The 15013-nt window shown below is 45.5% G+C and overlaps 2 protein-coding genes and 1 long non-coding RNA gene across 3 annotated transcripts; 1 reads left to right on the top strand and 2 right to left on the bottom strand.

Moving 5' to 3' along the window:
• Positions 1-1219: 1219 nt before the first annotated feature.
• On the bottom strand, positions 1220-10828 carry LOC147601257 (uncharacterized). Its single transcript, XM_086744598.1, has 4 exons — positions 10771-10828; positions 8856-9078; positions 8392-8473; positions 1220-1756 (listed from the first exon to the last, which is right to left on the bottom strand). The coding sequence occupies exons 1-4, from the start codon at positions 10826-10828 to the stop codon at positions 1712-1714; spliced, it is 408 nt and encodes a 135-aa protein (XP_086600724.1). The 3' UTR covers positions 1220-1711.
• On the bottom strand, positions 10497-13604 carry CCN2 (cellular communication network factor 2). Its single transcript, XM_086745518.1, has 4 exons — positions 12997-13604; positions 12594-12845; positions 12163-12374; positions 10497-11832 (listed from the first exon to the last, which is right to left on the bottom strand). Exons 1-4 carry the CDS (start codon positions 13361-13363, stop codon positions 11536-11538), a joined length of 1128 nt encoding a protein of 375 aa, XP_086601644.1. The 5' UTR covers positions 13364-13604; the 3' UTR covers positions 10497-11535.
• On the top strand, positions 13322-14552 carry LOC147601258 (uncharacterized). The gene is made up of 2 exons (XR_015258255.1): positions 13322-13454; positions 14272-14552. It is a non-coding gene; the product is annotated as an uncharacterized LOC147601258 (long non-coding RNA).
• The last annotated feature ends 461 nt before the right edge of the window (positions 14553-15013 follow it).

Genomic DNA, 15013 nt, shown 5'->3' on the forward strand with positions numbered 1-15013 from the left:
CTGACCAATCTCCCCCTGATTAGAAGACAGAGGAAGCTCCCTTTGGTCATGTCCATGAGGCACATACGTGTGGCTGAAAGCCAGTCTAGATGGTATGAGACTTTGTGTTCATGGCACTCTGGCAAAACAGCACTTCAGCACCAGCCTCTGTCTGCGGCTGGAAAGAGAATTTGTTTATATCTCTTCCTATCTCTCTGTGCTGGAGGCCTTACCTTTGCCATCCTGCATCGATACCAGAGTTTTGAACTTCCAGGTGGCAGAAAGCGCCCTGCTTGAGGATGATGAATTCACTTTTACATCTTGTACCTGCTGGCTGCATAAGATAGCACAATCCACTACAAAATTTTAATTATCCCCTTTGTTACAGTGCTGTAACTAGGTTTAAAACTGTACCTAGCTTAATTGCACTGGAGAAAGGAATAATGTACATTCGGTTCTGCTGTTCAAAATAAATTCTTTAGGGAGGTGCAAAGTTTTATAATAACGTAGAGAAGCGTTTAACTTTGAACAAGCAGTGAATGCAGCTGCATTTGCTGGTGGCATCTGGCCCTCTTCTGGTCTGATTTGGGATAACTGGGAAAAGATTTGGTTTGCTCAGTGTATATTTTCTAATGAAATACAGCCCTGTATTTCCTTAGAAAAGGTACAGTAGGGGCAGTAGAAACCCAGGCAAGCCACCTGGAAAAGAATGGACTTTCCTAGGCTTTTTTATGAAATACTTCACATGCTTGTATTTAGCTAACGCTCCCACTACAATTTCTAGAGACAAGTGACGTGCAGAAAACGGACTCCACAATCTGTAAGATTGTAAAGTAGGTATGTTTATTCAGCGCTGGGCAGCACAGGGGGGTAGTCCCACCAAAACCGTGCGTGCCTTACGTGGCAACTCACTTTAAATTTATATAACCAAGTGTTACATATACATAAAGTTTCACAATACACCCATACGTATGCATGACCTATCCCCGCTTTGTATTAAAATTAGTCCCAAGGGGTCATTTTCCTCCCGTCTGGGCTTGCGCAGTGCCTCCTGGTGGTGGTTGTCGGGGGTCATGGAGATGAAGGCAGGTGACTCCTCTTCGTCACCGCTAGTAACCTTCTGTTCTTGCGCAAACTCAGTTATCCCTTGGCTTTCATTCAAGCTGCAGGGTCAGTTTTAGCTGGTTCTTGAAGCGACCCCCCTAGTCCTTACCAGGAACTGTCTTTTCGTGAAGAATTGCAAGACTTTCTGCTTCAAATAGTTTGCACAATGGTTAGCAAATTATTAAGTAGTTAGCAAAATATTAAGCACTATTTATCAACTTGATTCCTTAGGATGCACAGCAATAATTAATCAATGCCATATCTACTAAAATTTCTTTAACTCCTTCTCTCACAAGAGCACTTGGAAGACTGAATTACTGGAGTGCAAAGAATCAAAAAAGAAATTCCGCAGAAGCAGCTTATGCTATGCCTTCCTATGAATGGGGAAGGTTTGGTTTTTTTATATGAATTATTGTATATCTTGTGTATCAGACGTGCCAGTGGAACTAATTACACTGCAGATGTTAACACTTTTCTTTCCTTGTACAAATGAGCTAAAATCACATAACATGTGCTTGCTAACTCCTCCTGCTGGCTTCAACACAGCGCAGAAATGCCGTGTGACTCTATCAACTACTTCATCACTGGCAGGAATAATTGTCTTGGGGATATCTTGCAGAAATGGACGTCATCTTGGAGCTTGCATAATATAAACCAGGTTGTCCATAGCTTTCTGCAAAAAAAAAAAGAAAAACAAAACCAGCAACAGTATGAGCCCAGACCCCTCACCCCTGGATACTGCAAGAAAGAGAACACATTGTGGCCAAAACAGCCTGACTCCAACTGGAGAGGTGGGGTGGTGTTATGACACTGAACATTCATGACTTCAGAGGAAAGTCAGCTAATGGATTGGGTGGTAAAGACTGTATTTTGATTAAGCCCACAAATTTGGCTGCAGATCTCAAGTTCCAGAGGACAGGACTCGGACTGATAGACTGTTCAGAGGAGGAGAGAAGAGTTTTAGCTTAATTGGACACTTCTCAGTATGTATGAAGGACAAAGCAAACAAACTTGGGAAGATCAGAAAACACTTCGAAGAAGGCGGCACCAATTGTTAAGACATAACCCCTAAGTGGCTCTAAGTCCATATCAGGAGTGTCTGTTGAAACAACTTGCAGGTTCCATAGCTTTGTCATCAGAGGGCATGGATAGCTGTAGCTCCGGGAAACCTGTTGGTGACAGCTGTTCAGATTCAGCATCTGATGAAAGTTGTACTCAACACACATAGCTTCTGGACATGTAGCTCCTTGAATACAGAAAGTGTGGAGATTCCTGCAACATCCAGAATGAATCCTTCGCAAAGCAATGACAATTTGTCAAAGGATCATCCATGCCAAAATAAAGCTTATGAAAGGTGGACATTTTTCACATGAAAGACACAGCAGTCAATCCAAAGTATTACAAGCAAAAGACCTACCTACAAGGAAATGAAGTGGAGCTTAATATTAGAGTCCACTACAATCACAGAGCTGTAGATATTTCAGCAAGACTGCAACTGGTCCGTTACTGAAAGGGCATCAAAAGCGGGGCAGTGCTTTGGAAATTGGAGGGAATAGATCTAATAGTTGAGAACAATCACATGACTTCTTAAAAAAGAAAGAGCAATTAACCAGAAGCCTGTTTTGGCCCAAAAGACTTGGATAAATATGCAAAAAGGAATATTTTCCATTATTAATAAGAAGTTAAATTCTGGGGACAGGGTAGATGGCAATTAGCTTCCTAAAGCCCCATCTTTGAAAACAGAACATACATTGATTTCAGCCCTCTCTTTGAAAGATGGTTTTCTCAGACACGTAATATTTATGACAGATTTTGATGGTATAAGAGACGGTACTTTTTGTACGTGATGATTTTGTTGGGATGCGTGGATGATAAGAATTACAAAGCCATCCTGAAAACAGCTAGAAGAGCTGTGCTAAGGCTGAATCACAACACAAAATACTTACTAGAGGAATATAGTGCTCGGGAGAGCAGTTAATATGTTCTTAGACCTGCTTGGCTGACCCACCTCCTTTAACATGAAAACAAGAGGGTAGACGCATTTTTGTGTAAAACAAACTATGTAAGGAAATGTTTGCCTCATCTGGATTCTCAAACCAGCAACCTGAGAGCACTACTTGTGCACAGGGATGTCACTCTTGGGAGAGATTTAGAAGCTGAAGAATTTGGTCAGCTGGGACCAGGCTGATGGTGAGCACAAAGCCTGGGCTGTCCACAAGACTTTCCAAGAAGGAGGCTGGCACTAGGAGAGTGAAGAGCTTTTTCTGACCCCTGCCTGACGCAGTGGTACTGGTATCTCAAGGCCTGTAGGTCCTGTGCCAGGTTTGAGACCCACTGAGCATTTCCAGGCAGGTTAGTTAAGAAGTCAATGGTAAAGGTCTGAAGTTCTCTGAAGAGCCCTTGTTAAAAGTTGTTCACCTGGGAAAGGTGATTTGAGGAAACATATCTCTAAAAAGCCTCTTTTCTTTGCTCATGCAGAAGATGAGGTACACAGTGCTTTTAAGGAGCAGAGTGATGAAAGTAAATCTCAGGTGAATCTCTGGTTCTGAGTGACTAAGAACAGCCAGCCCATCACTACTACTATTGAATAAAAGTGAATAAAATGAAATTCAAACAAGTTGTTGTAAAAGTCTTTGTAAGTGTTTGTTTATGAAGGAAGTACATGCAACTAACAAACATGCGGCTCTTCCTACCACTTTTTTTGAGTCTAAGTAATGTAGGTGTCCATGTACCAGACTCTGCTCCGCACTTTGGCTGGGGGCCCAGCTGCAGCAGAGAGGATCCAGAGGACAAGGCACAGCAGTCCTTTTGCCTATTTCTATGTCCAGAGCCATTTCACAGAATTGGGCCTCAAGTAAGGAGCTGGATCAGAGGTTTTTTTAACAGTAGGTTTGTTTGAGTTAGACCCAGAGCATCAGACCCAAAGTTCTATTCATCAGACCAAACCTACACAAAATGGACGCGACTCATTGTCTATGCATGTCAAAGAAGTCAGGAGGGAAATGAGTTTCCCTTTCAACAATTGAACTCAAAGGCTTAATTGTAACTTATTTAGTCAACTGGAAAAAAGGGTGCAATTACATAAGATAATCTAATGGATTTCTGACAGACCCCCAACGCCTACGTGTGGATTTGTACCCGCCTAAGGAGGAGATGCAAGCCTTGCTCATCCTAAATCTTGGACCTCAGAGAGTTGATTCATTTTTAAAAGGCACACAAGATAAAAAGTAAGCCATTTAAAATATGCTCTTTTTTAAAATTACTTTTGACAAATAAACCCCTCTTCTCTTTCTGATGATTTTTCCAGGTACCTGCTAGTGACAATTACTGTGACATATTGTGACATATTGCTGTGATCCGTTCCTCCAGGATGGATGCTGTTAGGAGGATGCCCAGGGAAGGTCTGCAAGGGCTCCTGTTCTGCTGCCTGCTGTCAGTTCAAGGCACGGCAGCAGCCCAAAGCAGAAGAGAAAGGGGATCAGTGAGACCCTGTGACTTGCAGCTTGTTCCAGAGGAGTCTTAACTGTGCACTTGGGTATTTTATTTTCTGCATCTTTAATATAGGTAAGATTTATTCCATGTTGAGTAGCTGTAAGGGTCAGGAACCCTGGCTGTTAAATGAAGATGGGTGACATTGTCAATTCTTCTCCAACAGCATTTTGTTGGGTATCTAATCAAGTAACTGTAAAATAAAATGGCATTTCTACAGTGTGGTTTATTACTGCTATGGAACATAAGGATGAGCAGCAATGCTGAGCCTATTAACACAGCAAGCAAAGCCAAATGTTGCCTTCCTTGGCAACGTTGATCCCAAGTGGCTTCTTGTAGGCATTACCAATGCTGGGATTCATTTGGGATCAGTGGCTGGGGCATGTTCTGACCTATGTAGTGCTTTCTACAGTGGCTACTTATTGGTTATGGAGCTGTGACTTGAAGGATCAATCTAAGGAAAGAAACATTTCATTTCTATGCCATTTTATAAAAATCTTTGGAGTCACATGCAGAAAAAAAAAACCTCAGTTGAGCAGATTCTCCCAGATGGGCAACTATAAGCTACAACACTCATGGGAAAACCCACTGAGAGACACTTGTGGCAGCTTCCAAGATAAGATGAGCTGGCCTTCTTCATTAACTCCTACCATGCTAGATTTCAGAAGTTTGATCAACTTATTGACCTTGGACTTTCTGACCTCAGAACAAGCCTAAAATTAGAACAATATGTATAAATGGAAAAGGCCAAATGTGGGTTTTACGTATTTCCGTTGCTCTGCATGTTTGCTCTCTTGCACGCATAATGCTCTTGACAATTAAGTCAAAACAAGTACTCTTTTCCACTAAGATCAATGAATTCTAACACTGACTTTCCTTAGGGTGGCAGGAGTTGGAAATTTGTGAAAATAAGTATTTTCTCAGCAAGACTGTGTACTTTTACTCCCTGGCTTTACAGTGGTTCTCAACTATTCTCATGCTTTTCATCAAATACATATTTCTCTCTTGCTTTTGCTTCACAGATAAGAAGAGGCAAAGTTTGTACAGTATTATCTTTCTGGCTTGCTGTTGTTGGCTGTGAAGCTGAACCCCAGAGGGATGGCCATCTCTTTAGCTGATCTATTTCCTGTTGTTTTACCAATCCTCTCCTCCTGCCAGGGTCTCCACCTGGGGCTGGAGCTGTGTGATAGCAGAGCGTTGTTAGAGATGTCGGCTGGGCCATACCTTGTCTTGGATCAGCTTGGTGCACGTGGTGTAAGCACAGCCCGAGATTTAGGGCAAACTAAGTTCCTTCAGCATGTGGTGTTATGCCAAATCACAAAGTTCATGATGAGATGATCTCTTATGTCAAATGTCTTCTTAGGTTAGGAATAAAGACTTTTTTTTTTAATTACATGATTTAAAAATAAGTAATTAAGAAAGCATAACTAACACCATACAATGTCACAGTGTATCAAGATTATGTCTAATACCTTTTCAGATGTTACATTGTCTAAAGCTTGGACTTACTAGGTCTATTTTGAATCCTTGTCCTTCACATTTATTTATCAGATACACTGGCTCGTCACTTCCCTCGTAGGTTGTACTTTTTAGCTGCTTATAGAATACTTTCTTGTGCAATTTGTGCTCCTGCAAGTGCTTATTGCCAGGCAAATGCCACAGGAGCCAGCCTGTGCCCTCCTGGGAGCCCTCCCAGGCACACAGCCCCATGCAGTTCCCCTAACTTCATACAGCCTCGGGACATCGGTCCGTGGGTGGTCCAAAGCAGTGTGACTGCAGTTCTGTCAATTAGCTAGGCCGACCCAAGCCCTGAAAACTGACTGAAAAGCTCGTTCTTAGCCTTTAGCTCAGAAGCAGGAAAACATATTTCGTAGCTGCTGAAAGCTGTTAAATACCTGCTTTTAATAGGACTAATTTAAAACAACAAACATTTATTTGGATTGTGCATTTCTTTCAGTGGCCTAATTAATGGGGCCGGGTAATGAATGGAGGCCCCACTGGATTGTGTTTACCCTGCAGTACGGCGTTAGCAACCTTTTGGTCTGGCTCGTGAGGCTGTAAAATGCTTTGTTCCTCACAGCATAAACACTATTATACTACTATTAGGGCTGGATTTACTTACCATGAAGAAACCATAAATACTCCTGCATCTGGCACTGCCCCAATAACAGACAGGAGCTGAGGAACGCTGCCACAAAACACAGTCAGAGGTTTCTGGGGTGACTTTTCAGAATCGTCCCATATTTGCTGCTCTGGAAATGTGGGCTTGGACCTGCACAGAGAAGAGCTGAAAAGGCCTGGGCTAGCAGCAATGACTGCAGGCAGCTGCTCTCCGATGCAGGAGCAATGCTGGATCGTGCAGTGCAGATGGGACCTTAGTCACGCTTCTAACCTCTGTTCAAACGCTAAATGTGTTGAAGGGTTTAGTACAGTTTGGGAACAGGTTCCTTGAAGAAATTCCTGGTATTTCCTGGTTCCAGGCAGGCTGAAAAACACTGTGAGAATGTGGTGGCTTTTGGTATGTCCATTTATGGGCATGAATCAAAGGAACTTCAGGGAGGAAAAAAGTGGAAAATGAGAGGAAAAATAAGTTAACTGAGCTACTTCCCCTCTCGGATTCTTCTTGGGTTTTGGGCAAAGCCTGACGCTGGTATTTCATCCCAGCTTCTCCTTGCTAACTACTTCCATATGTAGGCATAGTATAACATCAGTGAAAGCCACATTTAAGCACTGTTTTTAAAGAACATAGGATTTTGGTGGTAGGTTGCAAAGTCAGAACGGCTGAATTATTATATGTTTAAGTAAGAGTAGTTCATTTAATGTCCTTCTCAGTCTAATGGTGTGAGTGTTTTCTCTAAGTGCGATGCCTGAAAAAGGTATGCTACATGAAAAAAACACAAATGATCTTGTTAGAGCATGCTATTTCTAGTGGTGTCCAAAAGTCAGTTTTCTCAGCTGAGACCCCGTCCTTGTGAGACAAACAACTGGATACTGTTCAAAGACTTATTTGTTCCTGTGTGGTTACGGATCATTAAAAGTGGCTCATTCTTGAAGAGTTTCTTAACTAGTGTCTTTTGGATGTTTCTTAGCTCTGAGGAATCTGACAAATTTCCATCTGGAGAGTGGAGCTTATTTCATATGAAAGGGCTATAATCCCTGTCTGTTGTTCACATCTGTATTATGTTAGAAAGCTAAGCTGCAAATCCATACAAAAGTGTTATGGTACAAAAATCTGAAATATGATGGCTTTACAGTTATTTCACAAACTATTTGGTATTCTGGTCTCCAGCCACTTTGAATTCCCGTTTAATGATTAATTGAGTAACATTTATTAAATGAGTATTGACTTTACAGTGGTCCCTTACCAACTGTATAATTAGTATTGCTGGAGATCCATTTTAAGGAGCTCATTTGAATGAACATACTTGCATAAATGAGCAAAATATTTTAAAAGTACAGTAGCAAACCTGCACAACAGAATTTTCTGAAGATGCAAACATCCAAAAGTGACCTTCCAAAACAAGGTATTTTGGAAGGAATGTGAACCAATGTTCTCTCCAATGTAAGTGACTTTGGACTTTTGAACCTAGGTTTTTATTCTTGCATCTATGCATCTTAGGCACAAAGAATGAAATCAAGAAACATCTTTACGGTTGAAAGGTTCACATTTTAACCATAATTTAAGATGCCATGAATTCCACACAAGGGCTCCTTTTTCCCAGGAGACCTTTGAAAGAAAGCCTTACAAACAGTATAATGCCTACTTACACCTCTGGAAGACCTTGGAGACCTTACAACAAAGTATTTAAATTTCTTTACCTTCAGAGACGAAGCCTTCAGAGGTCTAACACTTGTGAAATGGTCTAAAATGCATGCTTCTGTCAGAAAACTACATGTGTTCCTGCAGAAAAAAAAAGGAGTGCAAATCATTATAATGTAGTGAGAGCTGAGGTTTATGTTCCTTGATACGTCCAGGGGAGGGCAACAACTTGCTAAACAGATTTGCATATGCAGAATATTTCCTTATTTTAATTCACAGTGGCAACAGCACACTGCTATTAAAATATTCTGACAGGAGGCCTCTTCCATCCTCCTCCCCTGGCCTGGAAAGCAGTGTGATAATTTGTCAGATGACAGGCAAAGCGGCCGCATCATTGCATTACAGGTCGTGGTCCAGAGCTACTTTGGGGGAAGCCCTTTGGGTGAACACAGGGCAGAGTTGCTAACAAATGGACTTGAGCAGCATCATAAACATCTCATCTCTTAAGGGCACTAATCCTCACCTGCCAGGTATGTCATGCTTCTTTTTGTTCTTCAGATCCTGAAAGCTTCTATAGTGATATCTATGAATAAAGTCCGTGTACGTCCTGTCCTTGCCGGAACCAGAAATGACAGTTCTCTTGTTATTTGGGGGTGGAGCCACAGTAGCCACAACCAGTCCTTGTGGTTCTACAAGCGTTTGAAGGGTTTCCAGGGTGAACTGAACAGCTGCATCATATTCATAACCTGAAAAAAAAAAAAAAGAAAAAATGCTAGAGAGTCTCAGGGAGTGTAAAAGCCAGACGCTACCCAAAACTATTTCATATGGGGCACAGAATGCCACTTCCTCATGCCAGGAGAATTCCTTGTATTTTTTAGAGGAAGGGGAAATGCTTCTACAGCCTTGTGCAAATCCTGGTGAGGCCAGTGGCAAGACTCCCATCGACTTCTCATTAGTTTAGAGCTCTGTCGTCCATCATTAGTCAAAGCTGGTGTTACACTGATTTGCTGCTAATGCTAGCTGAAATCAATGGGATTGGAAGGTGCTGGGGAAGGATGGACATTTTTGTAAGCGAACACTCTTTCACCACCAGGAAATTCCAGATTGAACTTGTTTGCCTGAAAAGGATTCTTGTTGGAGAGCGTGTGTTTTTTTTTCTGAAAACAAGAACTAATGCTTCTAGTGCAAAGGTTAATTTTAAATTCAGAGAATCCCCTCGTCTTAATAAAGGGCCAAAAAAGGTCTGTTATTAATGCAGGACCTAGCACAGGACTGAAGCTTTCCTTTTAGCTTTAGGGGAATGAGGGAAGTGATTCACAACTGTCCTTACACTGGTTTTTGCTTATCTGAGAAAAATGTTTGGACCATTATCAAAATGTGCAGCTCTTACAACGCTTCTCATCTCTGGGACTTCAAGAATTTGAGTCAATGGACACTTTACAGAACTGTCATGTGAAATGATTTGCCCCCAGTCATTAACTAGGAAGATAACCCAGGTGTTTCCATCTCAATTTGGTGCTCAGTACCACACCATATTAAGGTCTTAATTCAAGTAAAACCATATCCAAGTTAGCCCTACTCTGCATGAAGGTTAAACCAGAAGATCTTAAAAGGCCCCTTCCAACCTGTATTATTCTGTGATTTTTATGACACAGCTCAATAGCTCTTCACTGTATTTTACCAAATTTTGGACTTCTGGATTTGACTCTACAGTCAGGAGCCACTTCAATGCAGATCCTATAAAAACCCATTTTCCTTGCCTCAGCTGAAAAACTAATCTTAACCAGCAGAACATTTCAATGAAATTAAGTATGTCCCATGGAGTATCATAGCAGGAGTTGAATCTTATGGTGACCAGCTGACTTTTAAAGCCACCACACGTGATGCATGAGGAACCTGCTGCACTTTCTAATGTAATACCAGGCTTGGCAAAGCAAGCCTGGCCCTGCCCTCCATTCTAAATTCAGAAGAGTAACAAGCTGCAGTTGGTTCACTAGCAATAGAACAAGTACCCATAAATCATTAGCTTATTCATGAGAGTATGTGCTTCTGGATAAAAAACTCCACCATGCATGACTTGATTTTCACCTAGTGCAAAGCCTAGCCCCTTTTAGGAGTATGTGAAGTAACAGTGAAGACTAAAGACAAATGAAATACCAAGCCATTTATATAAAAAATATAAATACTTTATTTTCAACTAAAAAGGTGCAAACATGTAACTTTTGGTCACACTTCTCAACAAATAAACTGTCCAAAAAGAGCCATAGTCAAAGAAAGAAATAAATGCGCAAGTGGAAAGACTGATCAGCTACAGAAGAGCCATTATTCTTAAAGCCACTTGTTCAATGAAGCAGAAGTAAATGTATCTTGCCAGATGAGTGCTTTGTAAGGATACAGGCACCTCAGCTCTAATACTCTCCATCTGGATCTCAACTCACCATTTGGCCCTATCTGAACAATTTCCACTAGAGTATCTATTTCATGCTTTGAATGCATTGTCAGACAAGCTTTAAATCCTACCTATCTTGTTCCAAAAAAAAGAAGGCTATCATTGAAACTTCAAAGCATTAAACAAAGGCACAAAACTTTAAATTAATTTAGATAACTGTACAAATATATATACACACAGTATTTACAATATTAATTAAAAGTAGCTTGTAACAGGTACATTAACTGCCACAAGCTGTCCAGTCTAATAGACATGATTCTGATTCTTGTTGACCAAGCCATACGAATCAGAGTGTCAGAGCTGAAACATTACTGTCCTGACTAACAGAACACCTTCTACTTAACACTTCGCTGGGCGAGGGTTTGCATTCCAGCTGTTGCCGTCACTAAACCACCGCCTGCAAACATGCGAACGGTCTCCTTCCCAATTGCACTACTAGATGAAGCAGGCTGTACCACATTAAGGGAACATTTGATTGACTCTGCTTTTCCTGCCTATTTCCCTCAACCCCTTCACACCACCTCATGAACAGCATGTTCTGAAGCTGTGTCTTGCTGTGGTCCCACTGTCCGTTTTACCTTCTTCTTCAAACCACCATTTGGGGTCAGTAGAAAAATTGTCTTAAGTCACATGGAGCAGTTTGTTGAAATTAAAAAAAAAACTGATTTAAATACCTTGTGCTATTGAATCATGTTTACAAAATGAGATGCAAATCAGTTCAAGTTGAGAATCTAGTTAGTGTCTCCTTCTGTCTTTATGCCATGTCTCCATACATCTTCCTGTAGTACAGAGACTCAAAGATGTCATTGTCTCCAGGGCAGTTGTAGTGGCATGCGCAGGTCTTGATGAACATCATTTTCCTCTTCATGATCTCCCCATCAGGGCACTTGAACTCCACAGGGAGGGTGGCTGTTCTGTGGGGTGTGCAGCAGCGCCCATCAGTGCAGACACCACAGAACTTAGCTCTGTAGGTCTTCACGCTGGTGCAGCCGGACAGCTCAAACTTGATGGGCTTGGAGATTTTGGGGGTGCGAATGCACTTTTTGCCTTTCTGTTAGGATATAAGTGAATAGAACATGTTGAGAAGGCAGGCTTTCACACAGCACTAAGCTTGCAAGCTAAGGACAAGCAGACAAATTAATCCTTATTGTATTTTCATTGAGCAGGAGTGTCTTACATAGTGCCATAACACAGCACGAGAGAGAAAATTAAGGGCATTTAATCATAAGCAATTTACCACTAGGGCAAAACTCAAGTTCCAAGGTAAACCACTTGAAACTGACTACCTGTCAGACCTGCACATATTTTGGTAAGACACTGGGTTTTTGCTTAGCGGATGGCAGCATCCTAGCAGATCATACATAAAAATAAGACTGTTTACCTTGATGTTCTCCTCCAGGTCTGCTTCGCAAGGTCTGACCATGCAGAGTCTACTCTGTTTCTCCAGTCTGCAGAAGGCATTATCATTGGTGACCCTGGTTGAGATGCCCATGCCACAGGTCTTGGAGCAAGCACTCCATTCCGTGGTCTGCACCAGACAGTTGGCACGCATCATCGTTGGGTCTGGACCGTAAGTGTCCTCCAGTCTGTAAGCTGCAGGGGACAGACAACCAGGATGAGATCACTGTCCGATCACCTGCCCAGCTAGAGGTTCTCTTCCCTCTCCAGAAAATTCAGGCAGCCACGCTTATCTGTGGGGCAACCCCGCTAACTGCTGGAGCGCCCTGCGTCAACCCATCCCACTGCCTTTGACCTCCACGCAAGGTGCCCCCTCCCCCCAGGGCTGCCATCCGCGGAAGGACCCCCACTCACCAGCGAGAGCAGGTCCCACGGCAGTCTGCTCCTTGGCCTCGTCGCAGACCCACTCCTCGCAGCATTTTCCAGGGAGCTTCACCCGGCGGGGGTAGGGGCAGTCGGGGCTGGGCAGGCGGACGTCCATGCTGCAGAGGGGCACGCAGCCCACCGCCCCGTCCAGGCAGGTGCACTGGTACTTGCAGCTGCTCTGGAAGGACTCGCCGCTCCGGTACACCATGCCGCCGAAAACGCACGGGGCGCCGTCCCGAGCTGCGGAGGGTGGGCAAGAAGCGGACGGTGAGGCGGGCGGGCGGTGCAGCGGGGCCGGGCTGCGGCCTCGGCTCCCTTCCCCATTTCAGCCTCCCCCCCACCACCTCCCAGCCCGGCAGGACACACTCCCTGTCTTCCCCCCGGCTCTCACCGGTGCAGACGCCGATCCGGCGGTTGGCGGGGGAGCCGAAGTCGCAGAAGAGCCCCTTGTGGTGGTCGCAGGGGTCGCGCTCGGTGCAGAGCTCGCCCAGCTGCTTGGCGCAGACGCGGCAGCAGCCGCAGCCGTCGGGGATCAGCGAGACGCCGGCGGGGCAGGTTGGAGGGGGCCCTGCGGGGCACTGGCACTGCCCGCTGCACTCCTGGCCCTGCGCCTCCTGTAAGCGGCGAACGGGGGGAGAGGGAGTCAGGGCCGCCGCCGGGACCGCGCCGGCCGGGGCCGGGGTGTCGGTGCGGCGGGCGGCGGCACTTACCAGGCTGAGGGCGAGGAGGAGGGCTACGGCGAAGCTGGCGGGGGCCATCCCGCGGCGGTCGGCGGCTTGTGGGAGGCGACGGCGCGGTGGTGGCGTCGGCGGGCAGGCAGGCAGCGGCGTCGGGCTGCCCGGCGATGAGGTGAGGTGAAGGGAGCCGAGGTGAGGAGAGGAGAGGTTCCCGCTGTGCGATTCTCCTCTGGGCGGTCGGGCCTGTCGCGGTGAGCGCTGGGCTGGCGGACGGGTGGCTGCTCTGCTCCGCTCCTTGCGACTCCGACGGGAGAGTTGCCTGTGTGACTGCTGAGCGCCGGGGCGGGCGCCCCTTTATAGGCGGCGGCGGCGCGGCCTCGCCAATGGGCTGAATGGGCCCGCGGACAAACAGCGACATTCCGCGCATTCCTGCGCGCCGCGCCGCCCGCCCCGCCCCGCCGCCGCCGCCGCCGCCCCGGAGCGGCCCTGACCCCTGACTCCCGCATTCCTCCGTCTGCGCCCCCCGCCTTCCCTCAACGCATCCCCCCCCCCATCTTTTTATTTTTCACCCTGATGTGTTTTAAATGTGAGTCACCTCCGCTGCCAGCGGCTCTCGGCCGCCCCCCCCACCACGCCCCCCCGGCGGTCCGTTATTTGGCGGCGGGTCCGAAGGGGCGCGGGGGGCGGCGGGACGGTTGCCAGGGGCGGCCGGGGGAATCCGCTATTTCCCGGCCCCGGTCCTCCCTGCTCGCCCCTCGTCCCTGGCCCAGGCAGAGCGGACGGGAGGCGCAAGGGGTTTCGGGGGGTGCCCCCAGCCAGCCGAGCTCCCCGGGGCGGCCGGGCCTCGCCTTGGGGTGCTGGGGCGGCGGCGAAGGGTCCCGGCGCTTTGGTACCACCAGAAAAAGGTGTAATTACGCTACCGGGTATAAATTGACTCTGTGTACCACTGAATCATACTGAATATTTGTAATGTGTTCCTTCCCTAATAGATGCTCTCTATGAATAGAGAGAGTGGCTATTTACTCTGAAATATTTGGCACGGCAGACGGAGTCTGAAGCGCGGAAGAAGTGGCTATTATTTTCCCACTGCCTGTGTGCAGCTGTCATTCCTGAGGCACACGTTCCTCGCACATCCCTGCTTCCCAACCTTGCTGATGGTCCACCCCAGGATCACAAGAGGCTGGCATGCCACCGCACTCAGCCAAAACCTAAACGTTGTGGTTTGTATCTGACCTAAGCATTGTGGCTTGTATTAAATCATTGCAGATAACTGTTATGGTTCTCTTATTTCTTTTTTTTTTAACCAGGAGGACGGTTCTTCCCCCACCTCCCCATGTGTCATTTGAATATTCAGTGATGTCATGTTGTTTGACCTCAGCTTTAGCACAAGGGATGCCAGCGTTTTGGCTTTTGACCCGCAGAAGTATGTTAGTGCTTAATGCATCTTATTAGGGAAACTGAAATCTGATGGGTACCTTAAAGGAGACCATCTTTTGCATGTAGGCTTTCTCCTGCCACCAGACCCCTCTGCCTTCTTTCCCTCCCTCCATATGTAGGCATACTTCCATGCTATGATACAGCAATATGTATGCCCAGGATTCTTGAGGGAAAAAGAAACATTTTCATGTAAAACCCCAGTAGGATATATTGTACTGTAAAACTGTTATTTATATTCTGCCAGCGCTGTACTTTGGCTGGTGAAGTCGTTTGGATGTCGTTTCTTCTGCTCGA

This window comes from Chlamydotis macqueenii, chromosome 3, assembly GCF_036417535.1.
Source record: "Chlamydotis macqueenii isolate bChlMac1 chromosome 3, bChlMac1.mat, whole genome shotgun sequence".
NCBI classification, from domain to species: Eukaryota; Metazoa; Chordata; class Aves; order Otidiformes; family Otididae; genus Chlamydotis; species Chlamydotis macqueenii.

Excerpts from the sequence above, each read along its gene's own strand:
- LOC147601257 (XM_086744598.1), bottom strand. The coding sequence starts at position 10,828 with ATGCATTCAAAGCATGAAATAGATACTCTAGTGGAAATTGTTCAGATA. Across the intron at positions 8,474-8,855 it reads AAGCATGACATACCTGGCAG|GAACACATGTAGTTTTCTGA; the intron begins GTGAGGATTAGT and ends TTTTTTCTGCAG. Across the intron at positions 1,757-8,391 it reads TGAAGGCTTCGTCTCTGAAG|AAAGCTATGGACAACCTGGT; the intron begins GTAAAGAAATTT and ends TTTTTTTTGCAG.
- CCN2 (XM_086745518.1), bottom strand. The coding sequence starts at position 13,363 with ATGGCCCCCGCCAGCTTCGCCGTAGCCCTCCTCCTCGCCCTCAGCCTG. Across the intron at positions 12,846-12,996 it reads CCGGATCGGCGTCTGCACCG|CTCGGGACGGCGCCCCGTGC; the intron begins GTGAGAGCCGGG and ends CACCCTCCGCAG. Across the intron at positions 12,375-12,593 it reads CGTGGGACCTGCTCTCGCTG|CTTACAGACTGGAGGACACT; the intron begins GTGAGTGGGGGT and ends TGTCCCCTGCAG.